Genomic DNA, 22,780 nt, shown 5'->3' with positions numbered 1-22,780 from the left:
CACTAGATAACAAAGAGGACAAAGATGATTCTTTAGTAAAAAACAAATCAAATATTTCCCTAACAAAGATAATAACTCAAAAGAACTAAACACCTTCTTACCAGACTAGGCTTTGGGTTGAACGTTCGACAGGAGCAAGGAACTTTGAAATGGAGGCGTGGAACTGCAGTTCCTGAAGTGTCCGATGTCTTCACAAGGTAAGCAGTATTCTCCTTGTGTGGAAAACTTGTGGGGCACCTACCAATGTGTGGATGGACTCATGTGGCAACAGGCATCATAAAAAGGAGGGCAAGCGCAGTCACCAAAGACTGGGATGATGAAACAGCCGACGATCTGTTGGTTTGCATGGTGAAGGAGACCATCGCAAGGGTAAAGCAAGATGACCCTGCCAAAGGAGACTGGTGCGTGCAGGGAGACAAACTGAATGTGTGGGTGAATGCGAGCTCTCTGGCAATTGGTGTGCTGTTGAAGAGTAGTGCTGCGATTGAGGACGCTTGCTGGTTGCGACCGGCGAGTGACGCTGCTCATATCAACCTGGCAGAGCTCGATGCGGTGATAAAAGGTATCAACCTGGCACTCCAGTGGAAAGTCAGGAAATTACGCATACACACAGATTCACTATGCGTGTACCACTGGATATCAGACACACTGACAGACAAGACCAGGGTGTGCACTAAGGCAGCCAGCGAGATGCTGATCAGACGGAGGTTGGAGACCGTAAAAAAGCTGGTAACAGAGTACAACCTGTCTGTAGATGCGGTACTGGTCACTTCAAATTGCAACTTTGCTGATAGGCTGACTCGGGTGCCACAAAGATGGTATGACACCATGAAGAAGAAAGCCGAACCAGTACCATTATGTGCCACCTCTATTGAGGTGGCGGATGGAATCAGTAAGATACACCACCTCAGTGGAGACCCTGGAGTGAGACGGACATGTTATTTTGTGCAGTTGTCCAATCCGTCGGTGTCCAAAAGTGCAGTGAAAGCGGTAGTCAGGGAATGCCAAACATGCCAGTCAATCAACCCAACCCCGGCCAGATGGCGGAAAGGTCAGCTCGGAGTAAGCATGACTTGGAGCCGACTGAGTATGGATATAGCCCACTACAGCATCTAGCACTTCCTCACCCTGATCGATTGTGGACCGACAAGGTTTGCAATCTGATGCCCGTTAATAAGATAGGATTCCTCCAGTGTAATCCGTGAATTGGAGTCCATATTTTATGAGAAGAGATCCTCACAGACAATAACACGGCCTTCTGCAGTGAAGAGTTCAGACGTTTCGTAGATGAGTGAGGGATCCAGCTCAGACATAGATGTGCATATGTACCAAGTGGCAACGGCATAGCAGAGCGGTGCCATCGAAGCATGAATAGGATCGCAGCAAGAAAACAATACACGATCACAGAGGCGGTCTATAGATGTAATGCAACTCCAAAGGATTGCATGACTGCTGTGCAAGTGCACCCACCAATGCAATCCATTGCTATCAAGTGCGCATCAAGGACAATGACGCCCGTCTGCCTGATCGCCAGGAAACCCGAGGGCCGTATAAGTTAGGGGACACTGTTTGGATGAAGCCTCCCAATAATCGATGCACCAGCAGCTTTCAAAGAGGGCGAATCACTGGCATCATCAGTGAGCAAGCCATGCTAGTCAATGGTACTCCACGCCATGTGAAGGATATCCAGCCTGCCCTGAATACGAACCAGTTGGCGAGTAGCAGTGATGGTGAATCATCCAACGATGACCTGTGGATCCGTCCTATTCCCAACGATGGTGCAACTGTGAACCCCAACACTGATGGCGATAGTTCCAGTACCCCTTCTGAGAGCTCCGATGAAGATGAAGAAGTCCAGCCTGATGGTATGACTGTATGCCCTAACCCTGATGCTAATGGTTCCGACACATCTTCTGAGAGCTCCAATGAAGATAAAGTAGTCCAGCCAATCCCCCTTCGTAGGAGTGCCCGCAGCAAACGACCGCATTCACCATGCCAAATGTGTGGTCTGGAGACCAGGGGAGAGTGTAGAGTTGAATGTAATAATCAAAGAGGAAAGCGTGTGTCGTACGGTCATACAACTTACCTTTGGTTGGGATCTGAGAGAAAGAAATTAAAGATGGCAGCCATGGATTTATAAGGTGTAGTCTCGTGGAATCTCACGAGATCTCATCTTCCACTGCACATGTATGCAAATGGAATGGGGTCAGTTTTCTGATAAAATGTCTGTTGGCAGAGGCAGTGGTGAGAGACGTGCTGGAAGTTGAGAGAGAAAGTTGTCAGTGACGAATTCTAGCTGGACTTTTGCGTATTGTATTTGGTTTATTTTGTTTTGCTGTTTACCAGCCGATTTAACTTCACAGTATTAGTGTGCATGAATATGAGAGAAGACACATTGAACATAAAAGACTTAAAAAGAACATATACGAAAAGGACTCAGAAATACTAAATGAAATGGTTGCAATTCTGTTGTGCTCTATTACAAATTACTGTCATAGTTATCTCCGTTAACCTGCATAGTAAAGAATGCCAATCTGTGCCAGGTTTGAAACGACATATACAGAGAGTCTACTATTTATATTGAGAATTTGAATACCTACTAGGCATCATCCTCAAACATTTACGTTCCTCTGTATAGATATTTGTTAAAACAACCTGGCATGACGATACTTCCTCCTACAAGTAAACCCTGACTAGATATTCAAAATAATATATTCAATACCCAAATAAAATCCCTTCGATATGGTTACACACTAGCTCGTATGAGGAATGGTGTGCCTGCTGTAACACCACTAAGCTGGATATTCCACTAGACTAGACAAATGCTTGCCCTAGAATCTGGTAAAACCAAGAGACCCCAAGAAAGCTATACTATAACATAGTTAACGAATCAATTAACGAGATATGAATTAATGTTCTTCACTTAATTTACTAACTCAACTTTTGAAAGGTAAAAGGAGAACTTTACTTGAGCACTTAGATACGTATCTCATATAGAGATCAGATGTTAGCCCCAAGAAGGGGCCCATTGATTTCTGAAAACTTATACTGAAATAAAATATTAAAAAAAAACAACTTACATAGGGCAGCATATCTGCAATTACTGTCAGATAGTATCAGCGTTTGACAGGTTTTAAAAGTCATATTCTATATGCTCACAGGTGAATTGAATGAGCATGTGACATCAATACTCAATATCAAGTTGTATGTGTAGGTAACAAAAATGAAAATAATGAAATAAACAAAAAGGTTAATTTGAATAGAAAGATTGACACTGTCCAATCTCCATTCATCTCGTTTGTTTAAAACTAGTTTACTCTTTAAATGATTTCAGGAAAAACTGCCGCTTTTATGCTGCCCATTTTGGAACGTCTACTATACAAACCAAAGCAAGCCTCATGTACACATGTTATTGTTTTACTGCCGACGCGTGAGCTAGCTGTACAGGTGCATACTGTCTCAAGACAATTGGCACAATACACCAACATTGACATTTGTATTGCAACAGGTAAGGCTTTCACTTGGATGTTTCTCCTCTCCATTTCCTCCTCCTCCTCCTCCTTTTATAACATTAGTATTGAGTATGAAAATAATATTTAAAAAAATGGTTTGTCTTCTATTATATAAAGGACAGTTGTCTGTTTGTGTGTTTATGTTGAACTAAAAGTCAAAACAACAAAACAAATTCCCACAAAGTTGGTATTTTCTTGATCAGCATGATCAGCGGATTAATCTTATAAAGTGGATTATACTTATAAAGTTGAGTTTTTTTGGGTTTTTTGTGCTCTGACATTGATATTAAAAGCAAACTTCTTAATATATTTATATATCATCGATATGCGAGCAACTACATGAAGGTTAAGTCATTTTCATATTCCTTTGAAAAACAAGTGTTAATTAAGTATTCATTTTTATGGTTTCTTATTAGATGATTTCACTATAACACTGAATTTTATTTATGCATAGTTTCTACATTTTGCATTATCACATAGAATTTAAGATGAAAACGTTTTTGCACATGGAGTGATCGTGTCAGTATGTGTGTGCAAAATGTCTCTATCCTCTCTGAATATTTGGTCTAGAGAATTGAAATTTGATATATAAGGTACTAGTAGTTCAAGTGAGCTTTGCTCGGGCTCTATGTACTGTTCATAACTTTATGTGCATATATATATATATATATATATATATATATATATATAATTAAAAAGTTTGAATCGTGTCCAGGTAACCTACATCTAAAATTTCAAGTGTTTAGACCCAAAATTTGTTGAATAGTTTGCTAGAGACCGCAAAGGTCAAATCTTTTGAACTTGATAGCCAAATTTTCAGTCAAAAACGTATTAAAAAGCTTGCCGTATGTCTGAATACACTTTATGTAAAATTTCAAATGTTTAGACCAAAAATTGGCTTAGAGGTCAAATTTTTTTTAACTTTGACCCCAACTTTGACCCCCTTAACATTTATTGTTTTGGTTTCAAATCAAGTTAAAAAGTTTGATCCATGTAACCTACATCTAAAATTTCAAGTGTTTAGACAAAATATTGGCGAAGGAGTTTGGTAGAGTTTTCAAAAGTCAAATCAACCCCTTGACAGCCAAATTTCTGTCCGAAAACTGATTAAAAAGATTTTTCCAAATCTCAATACCCTTTATGTCAAATCTTAAGTCTGTAGACTGAAAATTAACAGAGTAATTTGGTAGGAAAATGTACACACACAGACAATTTCACTTTTATAGATATATAGATTGTTAAAGTTATTAAAAGCAATTTCACTGATGACTAATTGTATTTATTCAGCGCAGCCTGGGGGTTTCTTTGTTTTGATTTTCATTTTTTTTTTTTTAACTTTTTAAATAAGATTTTGAAAGTTGAATTTCAATTAATATTTGATATTTAATAAAATAATTGTCAAAGTTGAAGCGAGAAATGTATGCGTACGTAAAGTTGGTTTATAATTTTCTTAATATAGAGATTATTAAAATGCTAAAAAAATGATATGTTATATACTAATGGATATTTCTGCCAGTTTTTGAGAGAATTTATTTATTGTCCAACACTTGCCGTCATTTTAAACTAAATATGATGAAGATGTAATTTTCTTTATCATGTTCAAAAATGCAACAGTGAAACAAAATCTACTTTTTTTAAATTCACTTTTAAAAAAATCATTTAATTACAAAATTGAATTCATCAAAATACATTTCAGTTTGTAAACATATCATCCATTATAATTCTTTGTTAATAGTTGTTTAAAAAAAAAAAAAAAGAATGAATTACTTTGTTACCATCTGAAATTTGTGATACAGGGTCTATCAGATCTGCTATATGAAAGCCGACTCAAAAAGCTTAACGTTTTTTTCCTTGAGTGTTGACAATTACAGTGATCTCATTTTAACCTACAATATTATCAATGGGAATTATGGTATACCTTAGAATCTATTTTTCACTCTTGCACCAGAAAGAGGTCTATGCAGACATTACAAGAAATTATTTCACCGCCAATTTCAATTGAACTGAAGGGAGGCTGCTTTCTAAATCTGGGACCTTAGAATAGACTTCCAAGAGATATAATAAATATCCTAACAATTCAAAGTGAATTTAGACACATGCTGAGCTACTATATCGTATGTGTATAAATTTCTACCACCTTTGACATTTGAAGCATGCTTATTTTATTTTTTTCCAAATAAATTGAATTGAAAGCGTTTAAAATGTTGAATAGAAATCTCACTTCTCCCCCCTTCTCTCTTTCTTTTGCACACGCATGCACTTACGTTTTGAAGCTATGGACTCCAAGTGATTAAACATTTAAGTTGTGAACATTTTAATAATATATCATTTTAATTACTTTAATTGTTTGTTTCCTGTTTGCTCTAAAAGGTGGCTTGGATTTAAAAATGCAAGAAGCTGCTTTACGAAGAGGCCCAGACATCGTTATTGCCACACCTGGAAGACTTATTGATCATCTTCATAATGCACCAAATTTTAGCTTGCACACTGTTGAAATTCTTGTTCTTGATGAAGCTGACAGGTAAGATAATCTTCTATTTATTTAATATAATTTTAACCTTGTTCAGGTCAGAAGTCGGACATTTTCTGATATTACACAAGTCTTATTCTTCACTTCTCATAGTTCAGTGGGTTAACTGTCCCCAAATTCCACTTTTATACACCCAAGTGTATTTGAGAAGTTTTATTACCACACAAGCAGTAAGGCCAGGCATATAAAATCAACAGTAGATATGACAGAGGCATGTTTGAAATTAATGTTTCTGTTTAGAGCACGATTGAAGCATGATACTTTTAAACTTCAATATGACATTGCAATATAGACTACACTCACGGAGATGGGTTCCCAACTAGAGTAGGCAATCAATCAATTTGATTGAAAAATGAGTGATTTCGCCGATTTTGATGACAATAAAAATATGGGTGTGTAAAGCATTCGTTGATCATCATTCAATCCCAGATAGCATCGGGTCTCTCTGCTAGTATGTGTGTGTATATATATATATATATATATATATATATATATATATATATATATATATATATATGGCTCATTCCATGTCAAATCGACAAATTGTTTATATTATAACTTAATATTAAAATAAAATTTAAACACAGTTTTTTTTTAATCTATGTTGTAATGGAACATTTTGAAATAATGGTGTTTTAATCTTTTTAAAATTTATTAACTTTTAGGAAGTTTTTTTTCTTCGCAATTCAACGGGAGAAAAAAACGTTATTTTAAAAAAGGATTAATTTTTTAATTCCAAATTCAAGCTAAGTTTTTGTGAATTTGTGCATTTAAAATGTAAAAAAATGTTTGTATTTATTGGAACTCTTATCTTTCATAATAAATAGTAATTTCAATCGATTTAAATATATTTCGTTAAACTTGTGAATGAGGAAGGAATCATATCTTTGCCAAATACACGAAAAACTAGATTTCCACAAGATACAATTAATAAAGTAAAGCAGTTTTACAAAAGTGAAGAAGTCGGTCGAAGTGATGCCTGGGAAAAATGATTACAAGACTATTTTAAAGGATGGGGAACGAGTTCAGGAACAAAAATATCTTGTTCTCTTTAACTTGAAAGAGGCATTTAAATTATTCACATCAGAGCACCAAGAGAAAATAGGCTTCTCTAAATTTGCCGAGCTTAGACCAAAAGCATGCGTGCTAGCAGGTCGTGCCAGGACTCATACTGTTTGCATTTGCACAATCCATCAGAATATAAAGTTGATGATTACAGGGTCTCATCTGGCTAAACTGACTGAAGGAGAAAGTCATCATTTGACAGATTACAACCAATGCACACTTGCTGTTACATGCAACGAAGCATCGAAAAATTGTTACTTGGGTGACTGCTCATCTTGCAACAAACTGATGGATGATTTTGTTATGCAAGAAATTTTTCAAAAAAACTCAATCGATGATTTTGTATACAAACAGTGGTTATCAACTGATAGAACCATTCTACAAACTCTATCACAATCTACAGAGGAATTGAAACTTTCCATGCAGGCCTTCAAAAATTGAAGAAGTATAATTCCATTGCCAAAGCACAATCAAAATTTTGTTCTGATAGAAAAGGTTCTTTAAAGTTTAAAGTCTTAGCAACAGCAGATTTTTCTGAGAATTATTCATTTATTTTGCAAGATTCAGCTCAAGGATTCCACTGGAAAAATGATCAAGCTACATTGCACCCATTCATCTGCTACTATAGAAATAGAATTGACCTTGAGCATATTAATTTTGTTATGATATCTGATTGTCTTGAGCATGATGCAGTAGCTGTCCATTTGTTTCAAAGAAAGGTTATAGAAAAATTAAAAGAAATTATAAATTTTAATGTACAATAAATGATATATTTCTCTGATGGAGCTGTTACACATTATAAAAATTTTAAAAACTTTATAAATCTTTGCAACCATAAATCTGATTTTGGTATTGATGCATAGTGGCACTTTTTTGCTACTTCTCATGAGAAAAGACCATGTATGGGTTAGGTGGCACTGTAAAAAGGTTAGCAGCAAAAGCTAGCCTGCAGTACCCTATAATGAGCAAATAATAACACCAAGGCAGCTGTATTTTCATGCAATAAAAAATATTTCTGGAATATATTTCTTATATTCCTCAACTGCAGAATGGACAAAGGAAGCAAACATCTTAGAAGACAGATTTAGCAATTCCTCCACGATTATAGGAACACAAAAATTACATACTTTCATTCCTGTCTCTCAGAAGTGGAAATAAAAACAGTGTCAACACAAAAGAAAGGAAGAGTAGTTCGAACCACAAAACGGAACAATATGGAGTTCGAAGACATTAACGGATTTGTGACAGCACTTTATGGGAGGAATTGGTTGTTAGGATGTGTACTTGACAAAAATCCAGATAATGGTGAGGTGAAAGTGACATTGTTACAATTAAATGAACCCTCTTCATCTTTCTATTATCCATCACATCCAAATATATCAATTTTGAAATATTCTGATATTCTTAGCTCAGTTGATCCAATAACTGAAACAGGAATATCTTATAAACTTTCAAAAAATGAGATGAAAAATGCATCATATATTTTAGAAAGAAAGATTATGAAAGAAAATCTAAATAAATACTTTAATGTTCATTATTATAGAAATGTTTCAGTAAAACAGATTTTTCATTTTGAAATGTATCCTAATGAACATATGTTGATTTCTTGTGTATATAGTGTATATTTAAGACTTCTAAAAATGTCAAAGAAACTGTTTACCATCGCCATCAAATGTTGTTTATTCTTTTGATACTATAACCTAATTAAATCTCAACATACTTTTTAGAAATTTTTATTACATCACTTTCTGTATAAAAATCTGTGTTGTATAAGAAAAGTATGAAAGTCATAAAACAGTTTCACTTCACAACCAGAATTTGAATAAAATTCAAGATGTCAAGAATTTTTAAGAACATGCATTTAAAAAATTTTCATTGAAAAAAGTTACCAATAAACAACAGAAATTGGCTTTTAGTAGATCATTGAGATCACATATGTTTTATCGTATAATTTAATAAACCTTTAACACCTTTCAAAATTCTTTTTTATTATATATAACTTTTTCCATAACAAAATCTGTGGTGCATTAAAAAAACTGTGCTTATGCACTTTTTGAACCATGCTATTTTTCAAATTGTATTTTCAGCTTAATTTAAACTTTTACGATATGTCCATTTTTTATTGTAAAATTGTTAGGTGAAAGTACATATTAGTTACAAAACACCCTCCTCTCCACATGTTAAGAATGGCTTCCGAAATAACGTTATTATTTCAGCATGGTTCAAAAAGTACACAAGTACCAAAAAACAAATGAAGAAAATTCAGTTTCATCAACAATTTTTTTTTTTTTTTTACTTTTTGACCATGGTCTTTATGTAAATATTAATCAGCATCAAAGCTTTGCAAAGATATCAAACATGACCATATTGGAAAATATCAAAATGTTTTATATGAAGTCGCAGGTACTAGGTTCTGCCATTTTGAATTTGCCCACTTCTTTAAACCTCTTGTAATGATAGTTCTAGTGAAAGGCCCATCATGAAATTTGGAATATATACTGTCATAAGATAGACAAGTCTTCTGTCAAAATTTAAAAGAAATTGAAAGAACGGTTTTTGAGATGATTCAGGTTAAAAGTTAAGGTCAAGGTCAACTTTTTTAATTTGACCTTGAAAAAAAATATTCCCAGATGAAATTATAGATCTATCCAAGTACTTTAAAATTATATATGAATGAACTTGGTAGGCCCATAAACAATAGAGATATCATCTTTTAAAGTTGGTGACTTCTTCATAAAAATTCACATTTTTGTAAACGGTCAAGGTCATATCTCAGGAACCCCTTGACCTTGAGATGTTTAACAAGTGCCATTCAATTCCTTTCATGGAGATCTATAAGTGTAGCAAATTTGAAAAAAAAAAACGTGCCGGACATGGTTTTACCCCCTGTCGATTTGACATGGAATGAGCCATATATATATATATATATATATATATATATATATATATATATATATATATATATATATATATACACTACTACTATATATTATATAAAAGGAACTTTGTGTGTGCGTTCTTTCCCTGTGGATTCAGAAATGGCCAGGCCGATGTTTTTTTGTTTTTTTTTTAAATTTCACACAAAGGTACTTGATGTGTCTGGAAGTGTTCTTACATAGGTTTTGTATCTGAACATGTCTGATAAGTATCAATAGTTGAAAAAATCTGATAAAAGAAAAAAACTGATTTGTGCCAAAGTTACCATTTTTATACAACCTAATATTACAAGTGCATTTGAGAAGTTTTATCATGGCACAGGCAGAAAGTCCAGCCTATAAATCAACTGTAGATCCTTTTTTAAAACGGTGCGGTCAAAATGAATGTTTATTTTTAGAGAACAATTGAGCCATGATACTTTTGTACATTTAACTTTAATACAAATGATTATGTAAAAATAATTTCATAAGATCAACTATTGGTTCTTTCATAAGACAGGGGCGTGTTCGAAATGAAGATTTCTGTTTAAAGCACAATTGAACCCTTGAAAACTTTACTTTTGCATTTAAAACTTCAAGTGAAACCATTATTTATAGATAATTTTATAAAATCAACAGATTCTCTACAGTGCAATGTAAACTACAGTGTATTGTCGACTAAGTCACTGCAACAAGCTTCATCCTGGTACACAGTGGAGATGGGTCCCTAACTAGAGTAGGCAATTAATCGATCTGATTAAAAAAAAAAATGGGTGATTTCACTGATTTCCATAACAATAAAATTATGGGAGAGTGAAACACTTCTTAATTCTCATTCAATTCTAGACAGCATCGGTTTCTCTGCTAGTATATATATATATATATATATATATATATATATATATATATATATATATATATATATATATATATATATAATGCTTTGAACATACTTCTTGTTTGACTATTGCTGGATTATTCCTCTTTGACATTTTATGTTTAATGATCATGGATCATGGCAATTATTTGATGTTTTCTCTGGATTGCCTTTGGATTTGTCTATTTGACTTTTTTGAAAAAGGAATATTGGGTTAAATATGTTTCTCTGACTTTTCTAGGCACATGTATAAAAGTTAGTTCGTCCAAAATGAATTTGAATAATTTTTTTTAACTCTTATTCACCTTCAACAATGCACATTGCCTCTAGGATGTAAGGCGCTATTATTATGAACATGTCTACAGGGACGCTATAAGTAGAGAGTTGAGCAGCAAGATGCCTGTTCGCATTATTTTTATTTCTGCATGTTACTCCAATCAGGAAACTGGGAGAAAATTCAAGTCTACCTGTTTGAGAGAAGAAACTAGAGTAGAAAGCTTTCTAGCACCTATTAACCTCTACGGTGAAGTGGTGGAATTTTGCTGCTTGTTGCAAATATTTACGTTGGGAGGGGGGGACATAAGTGCTATGACTTAGAGCACATTCCTTAATAGTACTAGCAAAACCAGCGCAAGGATACAACACTCCGGCGATGGGGCAGAGGTATTTATTAATTAATAACTGTATTGGATTTTGAAAATTTTAAATCTTAAGCTTCATTTTACTTTTAAAAATTGATTCTTAGTTGAATTGATCTTAACTCTATGAATTTATTTTTATATTATTGCCTGTTAGGGAGGGAGGTCTAAATTTTTAAAACTAAATTATCTTCAATCCTTGAAAGTTTTATGTATAAAAATTTTTGAAAACTGACCACTCACAATTTAATATGTTTGTTATGATATATATGTTAAGTAAAAAAAAAAAAAAAAAAAAAATGGAATAGCTTTCAAACAGGGGATTAGGGCAAAAATTAAAATTGCTTCAGTCTAGAAGGATTTCTTCTTTACCGACCAAAGACAAAAAAAAACATAAGTTTCTGTACTTTATCATGAACCTTCAAACGGGTTAGAGATTCACCAGCACAAATATGACAAGAATATTTCATACTTGGTCTTGTAGTAGATTTGAGATGGAGAATAGCCTTACGTATGATTAGAGAGAAATTATTTGAAAGTAGAAACCATCTGATTTAGAATTGTTTCTGACACCAATCCCATTACTTTTCAAACATAACTCATGACATTTTGATTAAAATTAACTTTTATTTTTATGATTAAAATAAATAAAATTTCTAAAGGTTATTTTAATTCCTTTAAAAGGATGTTGGATACTTTCTTTGCTGAACAAATGAAGGAAATAATACGTCTTTGTGCGAGACAGCGACAGACTATGTTGTTTTCAGCAACCATGACTGAAGAGGTAAGATCAAATTATACTTATATAATTGCTTTAATATTCTTTTGTATTTAAATTAATGTTGTCTTATTTTACACGTTACTGCAATGAACTCGAATTATTCTAGACATTCGGTGTACACCTGTTAGAGCCATGAATTCCTTCCTTCCCTTTGTTAGATGGAACAGATTTCACTTATAAAACAAATTTATATTTAAGAAAGTAACATTTTGCTCTTTGTTATTTCCCTTGAGATAAATTGTATTTTGGAAAGCAGAGTTATGTCCCTTGGATAACGGACTAACCGACATTTTATATAGATGTGTCACAAGCAACTACAAATAATTACATGCTTATTATAAAGTAATTCTTCTTCAATTGTAAATAAATAATTATATTTGTTGATTGATACAAAGGCGTTTTTATCAGATTGACAAGAAAGTTTTTGCAATTTTTAAATGTTAAATTCAGATGAACATATCTTTGCTCAAACGAAAATTTATTGATCGAAACAAGCACCATCAGAACCAACACACTTTTGGCAATGCAAAAAAAAGTGTATTTATACCAGTAACATAAAAATCTTGCATTCTGGTGGCGATGAAGTCACTGAAGGTGTTTTTGATATCGCTTAGGTTTTTGAAACATTTCTCAGTCGTTGAGATGCTTGAAAAGTGATAGCCGATACGTGAGAGGTATGGCAGATGAGGCAGAATTTCATAGCCCAATTCATTCAACTTCTGCAGCATTAGTTTAGCGATGTGGTCAGGCATTATCATGGAGGAGAATTGGGCCTTTTCAATGCTGGGTGTTGTTGTCATAGTTTCTGATGCATTTAATGTATTTGTTGACAATACTTCCCCACCATAATGGTTTCGCCTGCATTCAAAAAACTATTATGGATAATACCAGTCACAGACCACAAAACAGTCAGCATGACTTTTCTTTGGTGCAACTCTGGCTTCGGGAAGTGTCGTGGAGCTTCATGGGTGTCTAACCACTGAGCTAAGCATCACCAGTTGTTGTAAAGAACCCACTTTTCATTGCAAATCGCAACCCAGGTGAGAAACAGGTCATTCTTGTTGCATAAAAAAAGGAAAGCTGACATTTTATGACAGCATTTCATTTGGTTGTTGTTCAATTCATGAGGCACTCACTTATCAAGTTTTTTGTCTTTTTAATCTCTCTCAAGTAGTTGAAAATCATCATATACATTATGCCAAATTCAGAAGCAAGTTCTCGAACAGTTGTGCATGAATTGGCTTCAACTAATTGTTCATTGTCAACATCCAATAGCTGACCCCTACGCTCATCATCTTCGAGACTCTCATCGCTGCTACAAAATTTCTTAAACCAGCATTGTGCTGTGCATTCAGATGTGATTCCTGGGTCAAGCACTTCATGAGCTGTTTCAGCAGCTTTTCGGCCTAGCTTGAATTAAAATAAGAAAATTATGTGAATTTGCTTTTTTTTCTATCTTGTACTCACCGTTCTGAAAAGAAGATATAATTGTTTTAAAACGATTGTAATTTAAACGATTAGATAAAGCTAAAAATGCTCTTTAAAATGAGATATAAAGTAAAAGTATTATAATGAAAACTGATTTGAAAATACATTATTTGAAATCAAAATAAAAAATTTCAGAAGAACTTTCTTGTCAACCTAATATTTAATTCATTATTTATATTTGTACCTTACCACTCCTGAAATTCATCAACATTTACTCTTCCTTTCTTCAATTTATGGTGTGAGTAAAGAAATTAAACAAATTTCAATCAATATTCTGGTAGAGGTTAGTGTTTAGAACACCTTATTTTATTAAGTGTTTGTGTAATCAAGCAATTTTTTTCAATTTTTAAACATTTACGAATCAAATGTATTAAAGAAAAATGCATTAAAAAAACATTTTTTATTTAGGTTCAAGATCTAGCATCAATGTCTTTGAATAAACCAGTGAAGATCTTTATAAATGAAAACACAGAAGTTGCCTATGGCCTGAGGCAAGAATTTATACGAATACGCCCATCACGAGAAGGTGACAGGGAAGCTATTGTAGTCGGTAAGCATTTAAGAAAAATTCTTTTACACAATTATTTTAACCAATTTTTCTTTTTTTTTTTTTTTTTTTTTTCCATAGAAAAATTGATATACACTTCATTAAAAGTATGAGACAATGATTGCTTCCCAAAACACTTTTAAAGTAAAGTTATTTTTATGGTAGGTGCTCGACTGAGCTTCAATCTAGATTCCCTCCCAGTACGAAATCCACTTGTCTAGTTGCAACAACTGTCAACAATTTCCCTCACTCTATCTGTGCCTTAAACTAAACGAAAATTCCATAAGCAAAGTTTCTTTCTTAGAATCATCTGTCTGTGGAACACATTACCATGGAGCTGCTTCCCAGCTGATTATAACATGGTTGTTTTCAAGTCTAATGTAAATGTATTCTTGTTGAGTTGTCCAATTAAATCTTACACAAGTTCCACCATTACTGATCATCATAGTGTTGTCTCACAGTCTGCATCATAAGACTCATTAATCCTTATCCTGTAGTGGCTTCCAGGCTTTGATAAACGGTGACCCCCCCCTCCCCCCCCCCCCCAAAAAAAATGTTCGTGCCAGCAAAGCCTTTTTGGAATGTATTCCCTGCCAGATGCTTGTCTCTCACCCTGCATTTTCGATTACCATGCTGCCCATCATCTAGGAATGGTTTATTTTTTTCCAAATTGTTTCTGTTCAATTTAAATTCTATTTAAAGGATTTTAAAATTTTTGTTTTGCATTCAAATTATAAATTATTCGTTAAAATAAAAATAATCTCTAACATGAATGCTTTTTTTTTTATGTGACATGTACATAACAAAGTTTTGTTTTCTCTGGCTTGGATCCTATCAAAGCAATAATAAACAGCTAATTTTCATGTAAATTTTATGTTATTTTATGATGTTGAAAAAGTACAGCATAATCTTGGCTGAAGTAATCTATATATATTAAACTCAATGTTTGTGTGTGATGTTTGTGTGTTCCTATAAAAAGAAAGGTTAGATAATCTACATAACATCTAAACAAATTTACCAGGGAAGATAATAGAAGTACTTCTGAATCTCTAAGTGTAATTCTAAGGGAACTGTGAAGGTTTAATCTCCTTAAAATTTCAAATATACCATATTTTTTATGAAATTTTAAATCCTCTTTATGATATTTTCTGGAGGAAGACAATGGAAGTAGTCCCAAATCTCTACATTACTATGTTCCAAATATATATGTGCTCCCACTTCTAAGTGACCCATGAGGATAGAACTCCCTTTAAAACTTGAAATATGTGTATCCAATTTTTTATGAGTTTTATTTTAAAAGTCTGTTTGCGTGTTTGTCCCTAAAAACAAAGACATACGAAGGAGTATACCTTAAATATAATATGAACATAATGGAAATAGTTCTGCCTCTCTAACTGCCTCTTAAAGGAACTAATCACACAAAATGAAATCAATCTATAAGCGTTAGGTTAAGAGTATAAAAATATATCTGAACAGCTGACATCACGATTTACTGTTAAAGTAAACTGTCTTTAATATGATGTTGCATATGATGTGAGACCATGACCTTTTCTTTGAATTTAGAAAAAACAAGATTGATTTCTGCCCTCTTTTTTTTTATTATTTTATTTGTTTCTTTCTTTCTTTTTTATTCTCTTCCTCTTGACTTAATTTTTTTTTTTTTTTTTTTCTTTTTTTTGCCTCGTACTTCAAAACAATTCACAATATGGAGAAGGGGGATTCATACAAGAATGCTACCAATATGCACTTTTTTTTTTTTTTTTTGCCTACGGCCATCTACTTTTTGTTTATTTATTTCTTCAAAGTAAATTGTGAACATTCTTTTTACACAAAAGCAAAATGAAGTTAAACTATATCAGTTTCAGTATGAAAATAAAGGAATTAGACACACACCACAAATCCATTAAACCATTGCTCTGTCATTGCTTCTTACTCTATGAAAGACTGAGTTAGTGGAAGCCAAGTATTCATTTGCATGTAACATATCACTATGGATATAGTTGTTGCAAATTTCACCCTTTGAGTACCAAGTCAAAATGTCAAGGTGAGAAAAAGCTAGAGTACCAGGTCATGATGGGAAAAAGGTCATGAAACTTGCTCCATGCAGCCTCTACCTGCAAGATTGAACTTCATACACATTTCTCATAAACACAGATTATATTGTCAAGATAGCAAAAATGAATCCACAACTTCCAACTGATCATTAATAAATGATTATAAATGAAATACAACAAATCCTTTATATAACAAAATCTTTATTTTTTTTTATTAGTATTTAAAATTGGCAATTTTCAGTATATTTTAATCAGATATGTAAGAAAAGTTATTAGAAATGTTTTCTTAATTCATTTTTATTATTGAAAATGCAGATAAATAAAATTTGTTGCATGCAAGAAACTAAAACTTTTCATTTTGAAAATATTTTGGTTGTTATTGATGTAAAATTCTTTTTTTCTTTGTACAGCTTTGGTCAGCCGTATTTTCTCAGATCATTGTATTATTTTCATCCAAACGAAAAAACAAGCTCATCGGATGCACATCATTCTTGGCTTATTTGGAATCAATGTCGGAGAATTGCATGGAAATTTGTCACAAGCTCAGGTGAGATTTTTCATCTTTAACCTATTAACTGCCTGTGTCTCATTTATGGGATACTCAAAAATATCTACATTTACATCTAAAAGTTTCCAATTTCTATTTCACTAAAATGATTTACTTAAATTAATATAAGGTATTGACCCAAATATTAGATTGCAAGACATGTTGCATGTCCATTGCAATGACTATTTCATCAATTTTTGTTTTGTATGCGTGTCAATGGCTGGCAAATCAAATCACTCCTTTGAAAAGTTCTGGCAGCGAATGTTGTTTCTTTGATTGATTGCTTACTTTCTCTGCCCTGTTGATCTCTTTCTCTTTTAGCAATTCAGCTCGCATTATCTGCCCTAAAACAAGTTTGTCTCCATGTTGTCTATTCCCATTTGGTAGAACATCATTGAATGCTTCAGTATGTCAATTAATTTCTTTAAGTGAGCATTTGCTATGTTTGAATTCTTAAATAACCAATGTTCATGTTTAAAGATTGACATATCTTGCCAACCAGTGTTAAAATTTTGTAGATTTAAATGATTGGTATAATCTTCTAGTAAGAAACTTTTGTGGAAAGGATGTTTCCATTTTATGTTCAATATTTTCATTAGGCTTAATATATACTAGCTGGATGCCCGGTGTTGTCCAATCATAAAATACACTTAAACATGATATTTTAATTTATGCAGATTGTGTATGTATTTTATAAAATCAATCCTCTATTGAATATTATGAGGAATAATTTGCCTGATGGACTAATTCGCAAAAAAAAATGTCATTCATCAAATTCCATCTGCATTTGTTTACAATATCATGTCAGCTGATATTTGCGCTTGATGATCTTAAAAATAGTCTTTCCTCTCTTATAGATAAAAAAGAATTTCTACAAGGGAATATTTTTTGTTACACCAGCCAAGGTTACATCAGTGTAACATAAAATATTCCTCTGTAAAAATTCTTTTTTATCTAAAAGAGAAGAAAGACTATTTCTAAGATCGGATTTTTTTTCAATTTTAGATACTTTTCGGATGAATTTCTATACAAAACATATCTAAGAACACTGCCAGAAATATAAATTACCTTTATGTGAAATTTTCAAAAGAAAGGCTCAGCCGTTTCGGAACCTGTGATGAAGGAACTCACACACACACAAAGTGATTTTATATATATATATATATATATATATATATAAAATCTCATATGGTAACTTTTAATCAAAGTTTTTCTGTATCTATCTGTAAGAACAAACAAAAAATGTCAATATGCTAATACAATGCAGTCAAATCAACTCCTACAGGTAGTTTAAGATTTCATCTTTCTTGTTTGAAAGGCTTCATCAGAATTAGTTTAAATTTTAAATAATTACTGATTTAATAAGCATAATTTTTTATTAATATTTGCATTTCTTGTGTTTTTTAAACAAAATGTGTATTTAAGATGTTTTCTCATATTATAATTAAATTTTATTAATTTCTATTTTTTCATCAATTTTAGACATTCTTTTGAAAAAATTATTATTATTAAAATTATAAATATAAAGTTTTGCATTTCTTATAAGAGATTCAAGTTCAGGTATATTGCTTTTTTTTTTTTTTTTTTGTTTTTGCCATGCCTAGAAATGTTTAATATCTGCTGGTCATATTTTTCAATTAACATTCAAAAGGTTTGTTTATATTTTTAGTTTTTGTTTAAAATTATATGAAGCATTTTTTAATGTTATGGGCCATTAATATCAATAAAAAAACATTTTTTTAGCGTCTTGAAGCACTGAAAAAGTTCAAAGAATCCAGAATTGATGTCTTGTTAGCAACTGATTTGGCTGCCCGTGGTTTAGATATTGAGGGTGTTAAAACGGTAAATATTCTTTTTAATTCTATTTATTTATGCATTTAAAATATACATATCTCTTTGTATTCAATAATGAAAGCTGTTAAATTCTAGCCAAATTGTTTTTGAATAAGATGTTTCAACATAAGAGGAAGATTGTCAGTATAACTACAAATTCAATACGACAATAAAAATGTAAATATTTCATGTGATGCATTTTAATTGTCTTGCCCAGTATACATTTCATTGGCCTAGCACATGGCATCATAGACTCTAAGAACTGGCAATGTTGAGTTCAAATCCTACCAAATCTATTGTGCTTATTTATATGCTAATACCTTTTTTTGGGAAAGGTATGAACCTGCATTTAAAAAACAAATTACAGCTATGAGTAAAATAGCAACTAATTGTATATATTTGAATTTTACATTGAATCATTTGCAAGAGATATATTTTGCTTATCTCATATGTTTCTTGAATTTTATAGCTTTCTTCCTACAAAGTCGATATTTGATTCTAATTTGCCAATTTGTGTTTTGTTTTCTGAACATTTGTCCATGTTAACACAAAAGAAAATAAGAGGAAAACTATTTGATATATTTATGTATCAGAGAAAAGTATTTGTGTGCAACAAAATTTACAAAATATCAAGTAGAAAAATTAAATTTGATTACTATTAGGAATCAATGAACTCTGAACGACAAGACCATATTTTATGATGCATTGGCTTAGACGTATAACGTCACTTCAACATATAATCAGAAATATGGGTAAGAAATGAAGTTTATTTATTAAAATTTTACTGGATGACTTTGTCATTTTTGGTGTACACAAATACTTTTGCCTTATACATAAGTGTATCAAATAGTTTTCTTATGTTATTTTGAACTGCTTGTACATTACTTTAAATAAGAACCAACATTTATATCACTTCAGATTAAAAAATAATAGGCACATCTTTTTACAATGATTGCAACAACTGAAAAAGAAGGAAAGGAAATCTTGATGTCCTTTTTATTTCATTTCCTTTCCTTCTTTTCCTTTGGTGCCTAAGAAGTAGTTTGGTTTATGTATTAATAACATCATTATATTGTCCTTAGAATAATTGATTAATGCGATATTCATAGAAACAGTTTGTTAGTTGAAATCTCTACGGGGAGGAGTATGATTATTTTATGATTACCCTGCTTTTATCCTAAAATTTCATTTGGAAATGACAACATTAAGTTGATTGTTTGGTTTTAGTTTATTTTTATTCTGTAATTTATGGAATTTAGCATCAAGGTTGATGCCAAGAATCCATGCAAGTTTTAAATAATAAACCCAACAGAACCAACTAATTTTCATTCAAAAACGTTCACCAATTCCGGAGATAAATGTCTATTGAAAAACCAAACAATTTTACTTTTTAAAAATTTTACATTTTAAAAGAAGAAAATTTAAATTTATATTGTTTTGATTATAAAATGATTTTCTGTTTTAACATTATAGATTTATTATGCAAATGAATGAAACAGATTATTCTGAATGTCTTGGATCAAATGAACTACAAACAAGTTTCATTTAAATTGTTGCAATTTAGTGTGCATCATTATTTACATGGTGTTTCTACAGACTATTGTCTCCATTAAGTCATTTTTTTTTATTAATGAGTCACCACTTATAAAGGTTAAGATACATATATATCATCATGCTTTTATTGTATTTAAGCATAATTGTTGATTGTATATGTCGTTTCATTTATAATTAAACCTGATTTGATCATTTTAACATTATTGTAAAAGAACGGTTTGCTTAAAGAATGCTCAAAAGCATATTGACTAAAATATATAAAACTTATAAGCATCGCTGTTGATAAAGACAATGTTTTAAAAAAAAAATATGTTTGTATTGTAGAGTACCTCTTTGTTATATTTCCATATTTCTAACGAATTGCATGTTTGTGAATTGAAGGACAAACTAAAAATATACAATTTATTGTGAAAACTATAAAATGAGAATATTTTTTTCTTATTTTTTGAAAACTGAGAAAAATAAAAACAAACATGGCTGACTGTTTTTTATTAAGTGCACAAAAGTTACTCTTGAATTGTTTTGATGAGTTTCATTTGAAATAACTAGGGCACTCAGAAAATTGAGTAAAAGTATTTTCATTTTAATTTAGTTTTTAATTAAACTGTCCATTTACATGTCTATGAAGTGCCATTTGTTCTCATACAGTTAAAACAAACAGCAAAGTTTGAGATTTTTCACCACTTATCAAAAACTGGAGGTCACTTTGGTTACAGAGACAACACCGTGAGGATTGGTAACGATGATTGAAATTGGGCAGAATTTGATTAAGAGGATAACTCAACAAGAATTTATTAATATTGGACTCAAAACGACCATGTTGTAGTCTACTGGGAAGCAGCCCTGTAGAATTGTTTCACAGAAAATTTTCCGATGAAAATTCTGTTCAGTGTTAGGTACACATGAAAAAAAAAAAGAAAATTATTTACAGTGATTGCAGCAAGACAAGTTTTTGTTGTGAATACTTAATAGATGAAGGGGTGGGGGTGAAGTTCAGTTGAACACCTACTATGAAGATTATGATAGTGATTTATTTAAATAAAATATAATGCATGATCTAAATTATTACAAAGTCACAATATATTTTTTTAGTACTATGTTATATAGTCGAAATAGAAAATATTTGTTTTTCACCATTTGAGTTTGGTTTCTTACATTGCCTTGATTTATTATTATTGAACATTTAAGCTTTTGATATTTTATTCCTATTTTCTATAATTTTCCTTTTTTTAATTGTTAGAATCTTATTTTGTTTTATAAAATTATAATATCACTTTATTTATAGAATTCTTAATATTTGCAGGTTATAAATTTTACTATGCCCAGCACACTGAAGCATTATGTTCATAGAGTGGGCAGAACAGCAAGAGCAGGGAAAAAGGGCAGGTAAGCATAAATTTTTTAACTGATTTTGGTTCAAGTTTGCAGTTAACAGTAACTTTAAGAAAATCCTAAAAAAAAAAGTTGTCAGTCAGCAAAATGTTAAAATTTATTACATAAAAACATTTTTTCAGCCAGATAAAAACATAAACAATAAGATAACTCATAAATACAAAAAAAGCCCCAAAAAACATCTCATTGATTGATATAAAAGATGTAAAGAGAAATAACCTCTGTTCATATTATCCCACAAGGATAACATTTTTTTTTCTTTTTACAGAATGAAAACAAATTTTTGTTTGCATTATTATTATTACAGAGGTAACTCCTTTGTAGCATAATACAAAGTTATTTTCAAATAGTAGTTTGAATTTAATGTTTAACCTAGTTTGCTAAGTTTAATGTAAAATTATCCCCTTAAGTTCATATTTATTGAGCAATTGTCAAAATTATTTGTTTAATTTCTTTGAAAACGATTTTGATTAGCTATATTGATTAAACACCAATTCTTAAATTATAAAAAGAAATTTTGAAAAGTGTACTAGTTTATTTGTAAATGATTTTATCTGGTAAAAAAAATTGTATAAGGTCTATTTTGTTAAAATTTATATAGAAACCTGAATTTCTCAAATAAAAATTAAATAACAAAATATTTTTAGATGAGACAGTATCATTTAATTTTATTGATGGATTTGATTACTTGCAATAGATTTCAAATTAGATTCAGAATACAACGTGGTGGAGGTCTACACTTTCAGAGTATTTTTATTTATTTTTTTTTTTTTGTTCTTCTTCACTGGGAATTTTCACTTAGGCCATATATTATTTTATAAAACAACCTGCATTTTCACAAAAACCATTTACCATTGATTTCTCATTGATAACGACCATTGGTCTTCACTGGAATTTGGGTGACAATAAGTCTCCCAAAGGACCCAATCTTCTTCACACTCATCCAGTGGAGGTCTGGTTAGTGCTTTCTCTCCTTTGTTATTCCATCTTCTTTGACCCTCCTCACTTATTTGGCATGGCACCAGTTTATGGTAACAAAAAAAAATG

General features: G+C 31.7%; 1 protein-coding gene across 1 annotated transcript in view; it reads left to right on the top strand.

Moving 5' to 3' along the window:
• Positions 1-22,780, top strand: part of LOC145252688 (putative ATP-dependent RNA helicase DDX27) — a 69,634-nt gene that overhangs the window by 22,019 nt on the left and 24,835 nt on the right. The window contains exons 8-14 of the mRNA XM_080112509.1: positions 3,335-3,508; positions 5,883-6,033; positions 12,222-12,321; positions 14,215-14,356; positions 16,818-16,954; positions 18,698-18,796; positions 21,645-21,727. Of these exons, the coding sequence (XP_079968635.1) occupies positions 3,335-3,508; positions 5,883-6,033; positions 12,222-12,321; positions 14,215-14,356; positions 16,818-16,954; positions 18,698-18,796; positions 21,645-21,727 (886 nt within the window). The remainder of the gene's footprint in view (positions 1-3,334; positions 3,509-5,882; positions 6,034-12,221; positions 12,322-14,214; positions 14,357-16,817; positions 16,955-18,697; positions 18,797-21,644; positions 21,728-22,780) is intronic.

Source organism: Euprymna scolopes, chromosome 29 (assembly GCF_053919585.1).
Source record: "Euprymna scolopes isolate OS-2025 chromosome 29, ASM5391958v1, whole genome shotgun sequence".
NCBI classification, from domain to species: domain Eukaryota; kingdom Metazoa; phylum Mollusca; class Cephalopoda; order Sepiida; family Sepiolidae; genus Euprymna; species Euprymna scolopes.
Note: the sequence above shows the minus strand (reverse complement) of the source record. Positions and strands in the feature narration are given on the sequence as shown.